At 27.4% G+C, this 17,231-nt stretch overlaps 1 protein-coding gene across 1 annotated transcript in view; it reads left to right on the plus strand.

Moving 5' to 3' along the window:
• The first annotated feature begins 12 nt into the window (after positions 1–12).
• The window catches only part of LOC107444093 (protein arginine N-methyltransferase 7), a 29,011-nt gene continuing 11,792 nt past the window's right edge, over positions 13–17,231 (plus strand). The window contains exons 1-10 of the mRNA XM_016058174.4: positions 13–256; positions 2,176–2,212; positions 3,736–3,885; positions 4,035–4,143; positions 5,745–5,857; positions 7,305–7,537; positions 8,602–8,785; positions 10,285–10,406; positions 15,042–15,171; positions 17,116–17,199. Coding sequence (XP_015913660.1) covers positions 162–256; positions 2,176–2,212; positions 3,736–3,885; positions 4,035–4,143; positions 5,745–5,857; positions 7,305–7,537; positions 8,602–8,785; positions 10,285–10,406; positions 15,042–15,171; positions 17,116–17,199 — 1,257 coding nt within the window. The 5' untranslated portion in view covers positions 13–161. The remainder of the gene's footprint in view (positions 257–2,175; positions 2,213–3,735; positions 3,886–4,034; positions 4,144–5,744; positions 5,858–7,304; positions 7,538–8,601; positions 8,786–10,284; positions 10,407–15,041; positions 15,172–17,115; positions 17,200–17,231) is intronic.

The following is a 17,231-nucleotide window of genomic DNA, read 5'->3' on the forward strand; positions in this document are numbered from 1 at the left end:
GGCAACCAATCAATCTATCAATACTGAGCAGTGTTTATATTTACATTGATTGATGGAAATGAAAATTCCGAAGTTGTTTGAGCGACTTTCTTAAACACGTGGTTTCATGCATTATATTAATCTTAATTTTGATTTATTATCTGAGAAAATTTTGCAGAAACATGAGTATTTTTACGATGAGCATAAATCCTATTAGTGGTAAAAAGGAATGGGTTGAAAAAGATGAATACTATGATTATTTCCAAGAAGTCGCTAGGTTATTTCGATATTATATTTTTGTTCATAATTTTAAAATTACAATATAAAACATGCGTTAAAAAAAGTTTTTATATCTGCAAAAATTAATCATTTTAAACTTGTGCTATTCATTGCTATTTTACAATTTTATTATAGTTCTATATTACCAATTGTAATCCCGGGTAATTCACGAATGTTCTCTCATTTTATCTGGCCTTACTGTGGGAGCAACGTTGGCCCCCCTAATATAGTGCCTCTGAAAAAGTGGCCAACAAATCTGTCCTGTAAAATGCCTGAATTGACGAAATATGGTGGGCACTGGAAATAAAATAAAAAATATTACCAATTGTTCACCTATTTGTTAATTCGGTTGTTTCCTATGTCCCAAAAAGAATCAAATCTAGAGTGGAGTATACATCAAATACAAAATACTATTCAGTTAGCAAATATCAAAATACTATTTAAAAAGTCCAGCAATCTATTCGGAAAACAAAGAAATTACTAGCCTATTTGAATACGAAAAGATAAAAAAGGAGAAAGTAAATTCAAGTGGAGAAAGCTAACCAAAACATTTTGTGCATCACAGAACAAATTTATTATTATTAGTAAATAGTCTGAAAATACATATATATATATATATATATTTTCAAATGTGAAACAAAAGCATTTTACATAGTGTTCTGTTGAATGTAGTGTGTATTGAACATAATAATCGCCATCTCTAAACACTAATTTTCTTTTCAATTGATTGTAGTGTGTTATTAAACATAGTTGCTATCTACAAATGAATTTATTTTGTATCTAATTTCTGATGATTTGAAGGGTGTCAGTTAACATAATAGTTATTATCTATAATCAGATTTTTTTAAACAATAATTGCTATCTATTGACAGATTTTCTTATAGTATATTTAAAAAATTAATTGAAATTTATACATAAATATACAGGTACCAGGTGTCTGTCCAGACCAAATTTACTACCATTTAGGGGTACCTTCACAAACTCAACTTTAGGAAAAGCGGTAGAATATACTTTTTCTTAAAATTTTATTTTTGTGTCCCTTAAGAAACAATAAATCCATATTTTTACCACATTTTTGTGTTGATTTTTTAATATAAATTTTTTATTTTCAAAAATTATGTCAAAATTTTCACAAAATAATTACCTCTCAGAAAAGACAGACCCCTTTGTACATAAATAAGCAAATTTATGCCGAGTATCAATATATATTAATAATCCTTATAATTTAATTTGCATTAATTTACTACAATAACAAAGTAAAGATTATAGTTTTGATTTAAAGAAAATAGTTTTTTCTTTTGAGAGAGAGCTTTTATCTTCTCGTAAAATTTTGAAGTAGACTAGTTAAAAAAGCCTCAACAAAATTTTGTTAAATCTAAATCATAGAATTGGATTTATTTATTAACAGGTCCTGCAATGGACTTTAAAAAGAAATGGTTGCCAGTAGAATACCAAAGTCAAGTATCCCTGGCTGCTGTCAGTAAGCGGGTGGGTGGCCACTTTGAACAGAATGCAAAGAGACTGAGGGCTTGTGGTCATTGTTAAACTGTTCTACAGTAAAGTGCTCAACTTAACCAATTCTGAGCAATTTAGATTTCAATCTTTTATTTTATGTGTTTAATATAAAGGAATGAGAGCTTAAATAATTATTAAAATACTTATTGTCTTTTTTCTGCTATTGAAATGTCATCTTTAGACCATAGAACTTCCAGCATATTTTTTTAGCATATAGTGATAATTATTTTATATATGTAATAAAAAGTAAATTAATGTTTAATCTGAAACATAAAAGGCGATTTAATATAGTAATAATAAAATATAGTAACATGTTTAATTCCTCTTGCTTACTTAGGTTTATTTATTTTTTGAAGATTCTATTGACTTTTATCTCTAACAATAACCATTAATGTTTTTTAGATCATCGTATGCTGATATGCTTCATGATGCAGAAAGGGTAAGGGTTAATAAACATGTTTTAATGTGTTTTTATCAATTTATGTACAATTAAGTAAAAAATAAAAGCTTTAAAAAGTATTCAATCAAATAAAAGAAAAATATTAGATTTATTGCAATTAGTAAAAAACTGAATAAATTTTAATGATACAAGAAATAATTGTTCACAGTGACTATTATCCTAATTTGGATGCACATAATGTGTCAACAAGTGATATATCCTCAAATTTTATGTCTCTGTTTAGATTGCTATGTCGTTTCCATTATTTTTTAACAGTTGAATCCATAAAATAAAGGGCAGTGAATGTATTCATTCCTTTTGCTGGAGAAAAATTTGTGTAGCCTCTCTTTCTGAATTGGTGACTGATCCAGTTGAATTAGATAACTGGAATGTATCTGCACTAGTTTATGCTTTTTAACTCAATCTGTTTACATTGCATCCTCCTTTTTACTTCAATTTACCTTTTTACCTATGTTTTTTTTCCTCCATTTATGCTTTTTGCATTCTTCACCATTTCAGGAAAGGCAGCATCGTAACTATTTCTCTTCCCTTGCTAATATTATCAATGCTTAAACAGAGCTCATTCTAGGCAGAAAAAAGGGCAGGGTGCAAAAGTTTAAAAAAAGGGGATTATTATTCTAAAAAAGCAATAATTTCTTTCTATGGGCTTTACACGTTCTATTAAAAAACATTGTCAATTAGTAAAAGAAATTTTTTTTTTTTTTACTTTACTAAAAGTAGCAAGGCAATCATATTACTAATTTTTATTAATAAATTAACATATATATCGAGTTAATTAGTTAATTAGCTTTGTAATTTATTTAAAAGACATGTATATAATAATAAAATAAATGTATGTTTTTAAGAGTCTGTAGTTATGATTTAATGATAGTGTGGGTAACTGCAAACTTTCAAAGAAAAGTGCAGCAATGGCAAACTAAATAAAAAGAGTTGAAAATAACATAAGTTTAAGAAATCCATTGTAGAGTTTGGGGGGAAAAATAAGGAAGGGTTGAGGAAAGAAAGGGCAAAATGGGTATGGAGTCTATTATATCAGGGCACTAATTTACTTCAGGGGTAGCAGGGTGGATTCATTTGACTAAAAGGGCAGCAGGGTGCTGCGCCCTGTATACCCTGCCTAGAATGAGCTCTGGCTTAAATAGAATTTCAGGTAATTGATAAAAATAAAAATTGGTTTTTGATGAAGAAAAAAAAATTTTTTTAACTTATTATTATAATTTGTAACAATGTATAAAAATCTCAATATTGAATTTTAATTTTGTCGTTAATGTTGATTTTACTATTGTGCAGTAGTATAATTGTTTAAATATATTTTAAAATATTTAATTCTCTAAACCGCTATATTTTAGTTACTGTCCAATGTGAGTAGATTTAACATCAGTGCTTCTTAAGAGAATTTTTTTGTTCATTTTGAATAAATGTATTTAAATTAAAATTATTAAAACTTACCTTTTTTTTAACTAACTATTTGCCTAAATTTTTCAAACACATAATTTCTTTAGAATCAGAAGTATAATGCTGCAATTAAAAAAGCTGTACAATCAATGAAAGATCAAGGTAGATTGGCCAAAGTTTTAGATATCGGAACTGGAACAGGGCTGTTATCCATGATGGCTGCCAGCTGTGGTGCTGACACCATTACTGCTTGTGAGGTAATAATTTATAGTTATATTTTTCAAAACTTCTAATCAAATTATAATTCATTAGCTTATTAATTTATTTTCTACTGAGTTTTTTGTCTCTTTTTTTATTTGCTATGTATATAAAAATATTAATCCTAATATTATAAATTATATGTTAGGTGTTTCAACCAGTTGCAAAATGTGCTGAAGATGTAATAAAAGCAAATAAGTTGGATCATAAGATTAAAATTATTTTGAAGCATTCTACAGACCTAACCGTTGGACCAGGTTTTTATTTATTTCATTATTTGTATTAAGCATGTAAAAAGATAAGTAGAGTAGAACTCCAGTTATCCTAATTAACCAAGACCATATTTTATCTATATAGTTAAATATTTGGCTAATTGACTAAATTGAAGGGGAAAAAAGTTTTTTTTTATAAGTGAGAAAAAATATTATAAATTTTATTAATCTTACAACTACAAAATAGACTTTTTTCATAAACTTTGTTAGAAAGTTTTTGTTAATTTAATACAATTAACATCTTTTGCGCAGAAAATACCATATCAGAGCAATGTGTCCCATAAGGTGATCTTTATTTCTAGAATTCTACTGTACTTTTGCAAAAATATTTATTACTTAACTTTGTTGACGGAGCTATAGTAAATTATAAAAGATCTCAGAATAATATCAACTATTCAGAAAAACAAATTGATTCCTGTGAAATATTAAGACAAAAATCAGATGAAGATATCCCTTCCCTTAACTGTCTTTGCTTGCATCATTATTTTATCCGCTTTTTTTTTTCTTTTTTTATTCGCAATGCATTGGTCAACATTCATGTTAAACTTATTTTATTATATAATCTAAAAATCCAAACGAAAAGTAAATAAGCCACAATTCTTGCATATTTTGATATTAAATCATTAAAGCTGGTATTAGTAAAGAATTCAAATTTTACATACAGTACATAAAAACATATTTGGAAAGCTTCATTGAAGGAAATAAAAAAGAATCTGTTGGATTGCAATGAAATATGTCTGTATTATTTTTTTTTTTAATAAATAAATATAGATATAAATAGAAAACTTGGTTAATTTAAACTGCCCATTTATGAGAGTTATCGGTTTATTGGAAGAGAACAAAGGCTCATATTGTATGCCTCTGGCAAACATTTTTGGAACCATTTTTCATATCTGAAGCAAATGAATATCTTTATGTGAACCCAAATTATTGTACAGTAGGGAACTGATTATCTGGAACGATCGGGACCATCGCTATTCCGGATAACTGATTTTTCCGGTTTTCTAAATCGCTACAAAAAGCTGTTTTTTTATTGTTAAACCCAACTAAAAAAAAATTTGGAAATAATCTTAAAAAGAAGACAAAACAATGAAGTAATACACTAATGATTATTTCCGAAATGATGGTAAGGTAAACATCTTTCAAAAAAGAAGAAAAATCCTAAAATCTTATGAGGGAAAAAAAAAAAAAATTTTTAAATAGCGGGAAAATTTATCGAATTTCATTCCGGTTTTTTGGTTTTCCGGTTTACTGATTTCCGGATAACGGGTTCTGTACTGTATAAGAAAATGAGTAAAGTGTTACAATTTACATAATGAGGTTTGACTTGAAAATCCTTTAAGTTTCAAGCATATTTAAAATGTCTTGTAACATTTTTAGCTGCACAGAAAAATAAATTTGACTTTATTTTTTCAGTGTTATATAAAAAACCTGTGTAAAAATTATGTTAATTAATGATTTAATTTTGTTCTTCGTGAAGCTTCAATGACCTATTAATTATTAATGTTTAATGTTAATTTTTATATTGTTCAAATGTATAAATAATTATTATGTTTTTATTAAAATATACTTCATTTCATATACAGATGGTGATTTAGCAGAAAAAGCAAACATTTTAGTTGCAGAAGTGTTTGATACAGAACTAATTGGAGAAGGTGCTCTCAAAACATTTTATCACGCTACCAAAAATTTATTAGAGGTAAAACATTAGCTTTCTATATTATTTAAGATAATACCATTTTATTTATTAATTTTACATTTGTTTCTTTATTGAATGTGTTTTTACTATTCTTAGAATATTTTAATATATAATAGTTTTAATTTTGAAGCAAAATTTTTATAATTCATTAAAATTTTTATATATAAAAAGTTGTATAGCAAGTGCTGTATATTTATTGTTCTATGATTTAAAAAATATTGTTTTGTTACAGTGTAACCCATTCGTTGCGGTATAACCCATTTTCTCTTATCATTGAATGAAAATCGAGTGACAATTACTAAAATAATGAGTTTTATGCTTACTCGGCACACCCGAAGTTAAGCACGCCTGAAACAACCTGTTATTAGCTAAGGAGCTTGTGAAGGTCAGGGCTTTGCCATTTTGAGACCAAAGGCATGTTGTTAGCAATGTTATCATCACTGCACTCCGGTCGCCATGATCGGGACCATCGCTATTCCGGATAACTGATTTTTCCGGTTTTCTGAATAGCTACAAAAAGCTGTTTTTTTATTGTTAAACCCAACTAAAAAAATATGTATATAAATATTTGGAAATAATCTTAAAAAGAAGAGAAAATGATGAAGTAATACACTAATGATTATTTCCAAAATGATGGTAAGATAAACATCTTTCAAAAGAGAAAGAAAAATCCTAAAATCTTATGAGGAAAAAAAAAAAAAAAATTTTAAATGGCGGGAAAATTTATCGAATTTTGTTCCGGATTTCTGATTTCCGGATAACAGGTTCTATACAGTATTAAGTCTTCAGGAGAGGAATTAAAAAACATGTTTTTTTATGATAAATTTTTATTTTTCTAAATTGTTTCTAGCTAAATTTGTAAATATATACTAACTTAATATTTTTTTTAAATTTATAATACTTTATTTATTTATTTTTTATAAAAATTTTATTTTTAAATTTTTCTTATGTAAAAGGCTATTAAGCGGACCCTATACTGCGGGAGAAACTCAATATACCATATTCTGCCTTATATAAATTAGTAATTTAAAATTTATAGCTTAGAGAAAAGCGAATTCAAATAAACTTGGTAAACCATGAAATTTTAAATGCTGATAAAATGTTTTTAAAATGCAAACAAATAATTGGAAGATATCTTTCTCACTGTGTAATCCTGCCACAATTTGCTGGAAATTTTTTTTTTCAGCTTTCAAAACTATATGGTTTTCTCTACATTTACCTAAATCCACTGTTTCTAATTTCAAATTACTGAAAGGGAATTTGTAATAAAAGATTTTTTCCGCAGTATGGTGTTCACCTAAGTTACTGAATTGGATTGCTGATTTCTATAACTGATACTTAATAATAAATAACATTTCCGAAGTTTAAAGATACATATTAGTCTATTTTATTCATTACATATGAATTAATATTATCTTTAGATGAATTATATTGCTTTATCTTTCAGGAAGACTGCATTGTTATACCGTCAGCCGCTTCAGTTTTTGTTCAAATTATTCATTCGCCCATGATATCAAAGTGGAATAAACTTCTACCTGTTCATGTGGGACCAAACCAAGTTATAATACCTCCAAAAATTGTGGCTGCATGTCCTGGTTCAGCTGCAGTACATGATATACAAATGTCTCAAGTACCCGCTGATAAATTTACAGCTTTAACCGACCCAACATCTGTCTTTAGGTATGACTTTATATTCATTCCTTTTTTAATTTTTGTGACACTAAGTATTTATTTTAAAACATTGTTGTTTATCATTTGATTCTCTTCAAATTTTGCAAATAGTCAAACAGAAAAATATTTTTTGTCTTCTTTCTTAATCATTGACCTGAAGAAAAAAAACTGATTTCTGTTGGAGACGTGGGGCAGCAATTTGAAACTGTGCATTTACAGGACTGCGTGGAAGTCAGGGAACTGGCCTTTCATCAGAAAGGTTCTGGGTTCGAATCCCGGACGAGGCATAGATATTCTTTCATTCTCTGTACTATCTGTCCTTACAGTGGGAGCAATGTTGGTCCCCCTAATATAGTGCCCCTGAAAGAGTGGCCAAAAAATCTGCCCTGTAGATGCCTGAATTTGCAAAATGTTAACACAGGCAGCCATCGAAAATTAAAAAGAAATGTTTTACATACAAAACCATTAGAGGGTTTAAATATAATAATTTAATACTTTTCTTATTTCATCTTAATAAAAAGAATTCTGCATTTTAATTTACATTGAAAAAATCATTTTTTTTTTTTTTTTTTTTATTCAAAGCTGATTTTAAAATTAATTTAAGAAGGGAACTTAACTCAAAAGAAACTTATAACAAGAGAGTTATGAAATTAAAAAGTTTTATAGTCTAAAAAATTTTAAAATTGACATTGTATGTATGTAAACAAAATATGATTCATTAAATTCTATATACAAAATTATAGGTTTAAAAAGAAATTTATGCTTGATTGTTTTTTGAAAGTACCCAAAAAAAACGGCAAAGTATATGAAAAAAGCCTCCTAACAATGGAAATATAAATAGGTGATTCCCAAACATTTACATTTATTACTTTCACTGTTTGCACCTGACTGGGGAAAAATTGCACGGTAAAGATAAAATATGATTCTGATTTTCATTGAAATTTCCCTGATATACCTGGGAAAGTTAGGGAATTTCTTTCCTGAAATTGAATGGGAATGTTATAAACTGTTTTAATATGAAAACTGTTATAATCTTATTCTTATATTTTTCATGCTGAGATGCTTTCTTTTAGGTTTGATTTTACTGGTAAAAAAAATATTGAAATGAATGAAACTTTTATAAAACAAGTTCCTGTGATCAAAAAAGGTGAATGTGAAATGGTATTTATGTGGTGGGATTTGAAAATGGATATGGATGGTGATATCATTCTAAACAATGGACCAAAATGGGTACAACCTGAACCAAAAAATGCTCAGGTGAGTTTACAAGCTTGTCAAAATCATGAAGTTGCATAAATAGTCAAGTGATGATGTATGATAATGTACCAGTGGTGACTGCTATGGTGAAATTTAAGAAGTTCTTCTTGGCTTTTCCAATTATTATAAAACTATTTTTTGTCAAATAGTGATGTTGTACTTTTTTAAAGAAATAATTTTATTCTTTTTTAATCCCTTAATGCCCGAGTGAGAATTTTCTCTAATATTCAGCTCTTTGAAATTAAATGTCATAAAATTGACTGAAAAATTATTAAAGAAGTTCCTAACTGAAAAATTTCCATTTTCTTCATAAAAATCAAAAGAAAAATTTTTTAAAGTTATGGAACTCAGTGCAAAATGCTATCATTTTCTAAAACTGTGTTACACAATGTCAAGTCAAAGAATTGAGTGTCAAGGGGAAAAGTATTCTTATAATTGTATTTACAATGTATTAATTATTATTTATATTTAGTGAATACAAATTAACTAATTAAAAATTAGCTGAATGTAAAAAAAATTTCCAAGACATAAGAAAAGCGCATTTCAAGTTAGTCTTCAAAATGAAAAATGGCTACATTATCGACAAAATGATTGATGAAATTCTAAAAAAAGAAAACGATTACTAAAAAAGGAATATCTAAGGGAAAAAAAGGAATGTCTAAAAATAATATTAGTTTTTGTCAAAAAAGTAAATTCTGTGAGCTTTAGGTGCCTCATTCAGAGAGAATTGTGTTCTGGAAAAAGTTCGGATTTTTCGCTAATTGCGATCCAGAAATATCAGGAAATCCAAGGTCCAGAAATCAGCGATCCCATTTATGTATAAAAATTCTTCTATATTTTATTCAAAAATATTAGAGCTGGAATATATATTTGGCATCTCTTTCATTTGCAAATTATTTTTTTTTCCTGGTCGAATAATAAATGTGATTAGAGATAAAAGTAAGCTTATACATAATTATTTATTTAAATTATGTTGCATATAATTTATTTAAAATTTCATGTTGTGAAAATATCAATGATTTAAATTCATAAAGACGTTAATTTTTTTAAATATGTCATTGATCATTTTACACAAGAAGTTTTCAGGATTTTTGAGTTGGGCTTACAATCACCACTGATCATTAAATTGATCTCAAAAAAATAATGGTAATAATTGTCTTTCTTTATTGATTTTTTTCTTATGAGGCTATATTTTTCTGATTATATTGCATATTGATAAAATTCTGAAAAAAAAATAATGTTAACTTTATGTAAAAAAAAAAAAAAAAGGAATTTCTGTGAGATTCATGTGCATCATTTAAATTATCTCTAAAGAATCTCTTTAGTGATTTTTATGATTATATTGCATATTCATAAAATTCTGGAAAAAAAATAATGTTAACTTTATGCAAAAAAAAAAAAAAAAAAAAAAGGAAATTCTGTGAGATTCATATGCATCATTAAAATTATCTCTAAAGAATCTCTTTAGTGATTTTTCTGATTATGTTATTCATTTTTAGTGGAGAGACCATTGGATGCAAGCTATATATTACTTACCTGAGACTTGTTCTGTGCAAGAGGGAGATAAAATCACATTAACTGCTTATCATGATGAGTACAGTTTGTGGTTTGCCATTCCCAAGTATTACTGATGTTTTTTTCATTTATGCATGTGTATGTTATGATTGACATTTCATAGCCTTATTCAAGTGCCTCAACTTTTTTTTCCCAGCATTATACATTTAATTTTATATTAGTGTTAAAATGGCTCGGAATTGAAAACTATTTTGCTTGTTATTGAATTATTAAAAAATCACGAATTATTGTGATAAAATCTCATTATTGAAATATATTTTTAACAATTTGATTGTGCTGTTTCTGAACATTTAAATAGGTCATAAGAAAAATTAATTACTACTTGTACTTTGATTTTTATAGTTTCAGATCCCTTGGAATTTCTTCAAAAATTTAAAACATGATTATCCTCTTATATGCTGTTCTCTTACTGACACTAAGTAAATCTAAAAATCATGAAGAAATAAAAAAATATATACATATTTTGGTGCATAGTGTTTTTAAAAAGTACTTTTAAATGTGCATATTTGCAATTTTAATTTTTAAAAGCCCTTAGAGGTGCTTTTTTTATTGGGTGTTTTTTAGTACTTTATTTTCCATTTTCCACAATGAGATTACTTAGCATGTCGATTTTCACCACGAATGATACAAAAAGCGAGGTTTTCACATTGTACAGGGCTTCAAGTGCAGCGCATATTGCGCATTTTGCGCCAAATCGGTATATTTGCGCATTACTGCGCAGAAACGACATTTTATGTTAAATTTGCGCCGAATCTGCGCCAAAAATGTTTTGGGGACCAACTAAACATTGCCAAATTTTAATAGCAAAAGAAAATTTTTTCTCTTGTTGATTTCATCGTTATTGATGTACCATCGTCTTCGTCAATGGAAAGCTAATGGCCTTCTTGCGCTATTCTATTTATAGATTAGTACCATGATCCTTGAATTAACTAGGGGACCATCCACTAAGTACATAATTTCATGTTGATCCTCAGAACAGTCAAGAATCACAAAGCTTCATAACCTCAAACTTTCTATCTCCGTTTTATTCATGTAATTAGATAAAGATAAGATTAAATAAGGATAAAAACTAATTGAGTTTCATAACTTAATTTTTTTATATGAGGGACCATCCACTAAGTGCAGATTGTTTTTAAACAATTATTTTACTTTGTTACTTTTTAAAAAAAAAAATTTTTTTTTTACTTATTGCATTTTATTATTGTATTATTACCTTCAAAATTTTCAGTGCTCTTATTTTGTTTTAGGAAATAAATTAATAATATTTAGAGGCAAGATTTTAAATAAGTATGAAGAGAGGGGTTTTCAATATTTTAAATGCAGCAAAAAATCTTATGTTTTTCAGATTTGTCATTCAAAAATACTTTAATTCATCTCTTAATGATTTGATTTAAAGCAACTGATATAAAAAATTTTAATTATCACAGATTTGCTAAATATCATGAGTGTAGGGACAATATAATAATTTACTTCTGAAAAATTTTTTTTAGCTTCAATACTTATTGAATTTGCATTTAAAAATTATTTAATTTTTTTTAATCATTTCATTAATGCAGTACTTTATAAGTAACCAATTTTAATAAAAATTTATTAGGGGCCATTCACTAATTTACATTTGTAATATAAATTTATTAAAGTTTTCTTAATTTGCTTAATTCTTTACATATTTTTATAAATTTGGTATGATCAATATTAATCTTGTTAATGTTGTGTTGAATATACTATTACAAATAACATTTATTTAAATTTTAATAAAATTACACTCGATAACCTTAAATAATAGTTAAATTAATTAGAGTTTTGAATTACCTTTTACAGAATTAAATAAAGTAATTATTAATTCAAAAAATAGTATGAGCCACTCAATGTTGAATTTATTAAATTTTTTTTTAATATTTCGGCAATATTAAATAAATTTTTAGGTCTTTTCCACACTGAAACACCATTGATTCACTTGCTGTATGATGAAATGCTGTTCCTAGTTAAAGCATTGTTAGGACGTTTTTTTTAAAGAGTTTTGGTTTTCATGTTTGTCAGGAAAGGACTTAAAATCATTGGATGTAGAAAACGCAGAAATTTGGCAAAATTCAAATTTAATAGATGTTGGACTAGATACCACAAAGGTCATGACATCCTTATCTTCTTCAGAAAAAAAAATTATGTATTTAGGTGTCAGATCTTTTTACTTGGCATGCACAAAACATTTATTAAAAGCATTGCCTCTAAAAAATAGGTTGCTGTGCCCTCTTAAAGTGTTGCATCCTGTAATGAGAATGGAAGAAACTTCTATTAAGTCAATAAGATATCTGGCAACAGTAACCCCATCCATTATAAAACCTGGAGAGGCATCTTTGTTACTAGATGAAGGGGGCAAGGTTACATGGGGAACCAGAAGGTTATTCTTCTGACTCAAATGAATATGCACAAATTGATGTGTTTTGGAAAAACTATTTTGTGAAGAAAGATAATTTGGGAAATATCAAATATCCTCTTATAACAAAGCTCTATTGTGCGTACCACATGGGAATGCCGATGTTGAAAAAGGTTTAAGTGTGATCAAAAAGCTACTTGACAATAAGGCAAGTTTAAATTTGCATAGTGTTAATGGTTTGAGAGAAGTTGTGTCACATATCAACAAAATAGGGGTTTAAATAACTTTTAAGTTCACAAAGATATGATTAAAGTGGCTCATGCAGCATTTAAAAATTATTCTGCTCGACTAGAGGTTGAGAAAAAAGAAAGCAAAAAACACTGAAACTGAGGAAAGCAGATTGAAAGCTGCTGAAATTGATTTGCAAAAAAAATTGAAGGCTTCTCAAGATCTCTTAGCCGCAGCTAAAAAAATATTAAAGATGGGTAAAATAATAAAGACATGTCGATTATAGAAAGCGGACGGATCCTCTTATCTGAGGCTAAGTCGAGGATAGCAGAATATTTAACAGCATTGGAAGGTACCAAAAAGAAACTTAATTTGTTAATGCAGGGACCTTCAAAAAAGTGTAAAAAATAAGATATGTTATTAATGGACAAAATTAAAAATTCTTGTTATTAAATTCTTCTTTTAATTCTATTTATTAAATATGCTCCAAATCTTTGTTTTGCTGCTCCAAAATTGCTTTTTTGTTGCTCCAAAGATGCTCCAAAACCATGTTTTGCCACTTGAAGCCCTGCATTGTACCACTCAATGCTTTCACAATCCATTTCAACCTACTGTCGGTTCCTAGCATATGAAAGCGCCAATCATTCTATATATTTGATGAAATAATTGCTAGTGAGCATGTGGGTATACTGAACTTGATTCGGTAGAAAGGATTCTTATGTTCTCATGTGCAACTCTGCTACATTTTGCAAGAAATTGTCAATTTTAGGCTTTATTTTATGCCCTCTGAAATGGGACCAAGAAATATCTGGAATTTTTGCCGATTGTGAGGATCAATGAAACATTGCAAACTTTTTTTCCCTAATAGCAAAATAAAATTTTATTTCTATTGTCAAGAAACTACTATCAAGAAAAGAGTTTATTTTATCATGATCATGTAATTATTTTCCATTTTGTAAATGTGTATGTATGCAGATCTTTGAACAGTAGGAGGAAAAAATTCTTATTAGTACACATGTCCTAATTTGAGCAATTTTTTTTTAAAAAAAAAAAGTGCTTGAAAATATTTTTGAATGCTTAAAAGATGCTTATTGTTTGTTTGAAAATTTGGCTACGTACCCTGTTTTAATTTCTTATTGATTAATTTGGCTGCTTTTTTTTAAATCTAAGTTCAGTGTTATGAATTGAAAGGCATATTATTAATGTGTGCTTAAATGTTCGATTCTGCACTGTAACTTCTGTTTAATCAGACATTAATAAATTAAATATTTTTGCACTGAACTTTATTGTACTTAAAACTTAACTTTTTACAATAATTTATTCCTATGGGTCTTCAGAAACCTTGTTTAAGGTCCAGTTCTTCAACCTGTGGCTTGCAATTCATTGTTGGTTTCCATAAAATATGCTTTTTTTCATCTAAGCAAACGTTTTATATAATTGCACAAAGATTTTTATTATAATAGTTAATTGATTCCAGGCAATAATTAAAATTTGGAAGCTAAAAGTGACCATTTAGCATGTACTTATAAAAACAATAGATTATTTAGCATCTTAATACTCCTTTAAAGACTCTTATAAGAGAGAGTTGATTTCAACAACTAAATTGCATTCAAACTTTTCATTTATATCCGTGTGTAAATCACTAGGTAGATACTTAACATTCAAGATCTTTCTTAAATATGATTTGCTTCTTCCTTAAATTGTATCATTCTTCTTAATATCATAATCTCACTGAGAGATACATTGCACTTAGTACAGTTTTACTCATTTGATTAGCACATAGAGATAAGGATATTAATTTGGTTCCTATGCAGATTGAATACTAGAGCTTATTTATCCTCAGTTGGCTGACATTATCAGAAATATGAGTGAAAAAAAAGTTACAAATTGTATCACCTTCTATTTTCTTCTTTATTTCTATACTATATTTATGCTGTATTTTTTAAATGCGCATAACGTAAGATTTTTATTAAAATGATTTTTAACTTAAAAGATGAGATTTTAAAACACAATGCATAAATTTATGTGCATATTTTGAATATGGTAAGGATTATTATAATCAACTGACTTCTAACATTTTAGAACAAATAATAAGAAGATTGCAGATAGCCCAACATGCAATTGCCTAGTTCATGTTACAGATTCACGGATGAGAATAGGCATGAAAAATGACATGCAGAGAAATAATAACTACATGTCTATGCTGAAAGAGGTATGTGATGCATAATTTATTTGGGAAAATGTATTTAATTTGTGTGACCTTATAATGTAAATTTTCTGTGCAGATATGTATTTTTGCATTTTGACACTTCAGTATTTTACATTTTTTGAAATCAATCTTCTACCAGCCTCCTTCTATGTTTAATTTTGCAATATAAATTCAAACAGCTTCCTGTGTGATGTAATTTTTATACATTTGAGACTAGGCTGAGCTCTTATATATATTCTAGAAAAAATAACTGAAAGGGAAATTGATTAAAAAACTCTCATTATACAGTTCGGAAAAGATAAAGTTATTTCCCATTATGATATCAAGGTTCAAATTGTTTATGAGTGTGTAATGGTGTTACATGTACTTTTGTTTTTTTTTTAATCAATTTATTTTATGCACTTTAAACTTTTTCAAAGTTAAACTTAAGAGCCCCTTTATCTTCCAACCATACTCAACTGTAGAAGGGATGAAAACAGGAAAAGAAAATTCAAAATATGTAATCTTTTTTTTTTTTTTTAAATTTTCTCAAGCTGATGACGAATGTTTACTCTATTTGCAGTATTTTTTGATGCACTGAAAATAAAAGGCCACTCAATGACAATTTGAGTTATAAATAGTGTTATATTTTAGAATCTGTATTTATTTTTTCTGAGAAAACTATGCCAATACAATTCAACTACACAATCAACAATTTTTGATATATAGTTAGATAGTATACTGTAGCCTGTCTTTAGATTTTCGATAAGCATCTTTGTTTTTATGCAATCAATGTTAAAATAATTTTTTAGGGCCATCTAAATTAGTTTTCATCAGTTTTAACTGTAATAAAATTAGGTTTTGAAAAAAATCTGAACACTTAGAAACTTAGTTTTAAATTACTTACACAAAACCGCAGATTGCTTTTAAGTTTTGAGGAAAAATTCATGGAAATTCTAAAAATTATTGAGTGCTATTTTTCTGTATCTAATATAGCAACCTCTTTATTTCCTACCTAAAGACATACTAAAAGACATTGTGCTGTCCAATAATACTATATCATAAAAATTTAGTTAAGAACGAAAAATATTAAGAAAACACAAATTAAAATTTTTACCTAAAATCCAAAATGGCTGTGTAGTGTCTTCTTTATAGGGTAAAGTAAAAATTTGTGCATTTTATATTTGTTACATTATTCTTGCTAAGGCATGATTTGAGATCCATGCTTGAATTGGAAATCTAGTTTTTTATTGCTTTTGTTATAGAAATATGCACGTAGCAATAAAAATATTTATTAAATATGTAAACAAAATAAATTACATGTTGTATACAAACATGTAATTAACATATAAAACAACTTATATTGCTGCTTGGTAGCCTTAACAGTTTGACATCTTCAAACCCAAATGAAATATTCAAAATAATAGTAGATAACTGAACAAAGAAAAAAAAGAACTTTTTAATCTGATACCATAATAAAATATTTAAGCTGCCCATTATAAATTTCATACTTATATCACCACAAAAGGACAGTTTATTTTCTGTTATTAAGTTTTCCAAGTAGGCAGCTGTTTCATTCATACTTATTAAAAGATACATTACTTCAAATCTGAACTTCTTAAAAGATTTTCTCTGTGTTTAAGACAGAAATTCTCTATTCTGTTGAAAGATTTTCGTAAACAATTATATTTATGCTGACTTTAAAAATCAGTAAAAATACCATAAAATTCGGTTAGTTTTTAAACATAAACTCAAGATAAAAGTTTACATATTCTGTGTGCAATTTTATTCTTGTGTTAATCAAGATAATAATTTACTATTATCTTCCTGTGACTAAATTTGATGATGTTTGTTTATTAGAATGGCAATATGATTCTTTTTGTGTGTTTATTTAGAAAGTATATCATGCTATATATTTTTTTTATTTTTTTTTTATACTTTTTATTTTACATTGATTGTTTATTACAGATTATTTCCCCTTCATCCATTTGTCTTTCCATTAGTGATGGTTCACTTCTTCCTCTAATTGCTGCAAAATTAGGTGCTAAAAAGGTAAGCAATTTTTCTGTTTTTATTATAAATTT

The sequence above is a fragment of the Parasteatoda tepidariorum genome, chromosome 4 (genome assembly GCF_982258835.1).
Source record: "Parasteatoda tepidariorum strain Cologne lab strain chromosome 4, Ptep-v5.0, whole genome shotgun sequence".
Taxonomy (NCBI): Eukaryota; Metazoa; Arthropoda; class Arachnida; order Araneae; family Theridiidae; genus Parasteatoda; species Parasteatoda tepidariorum.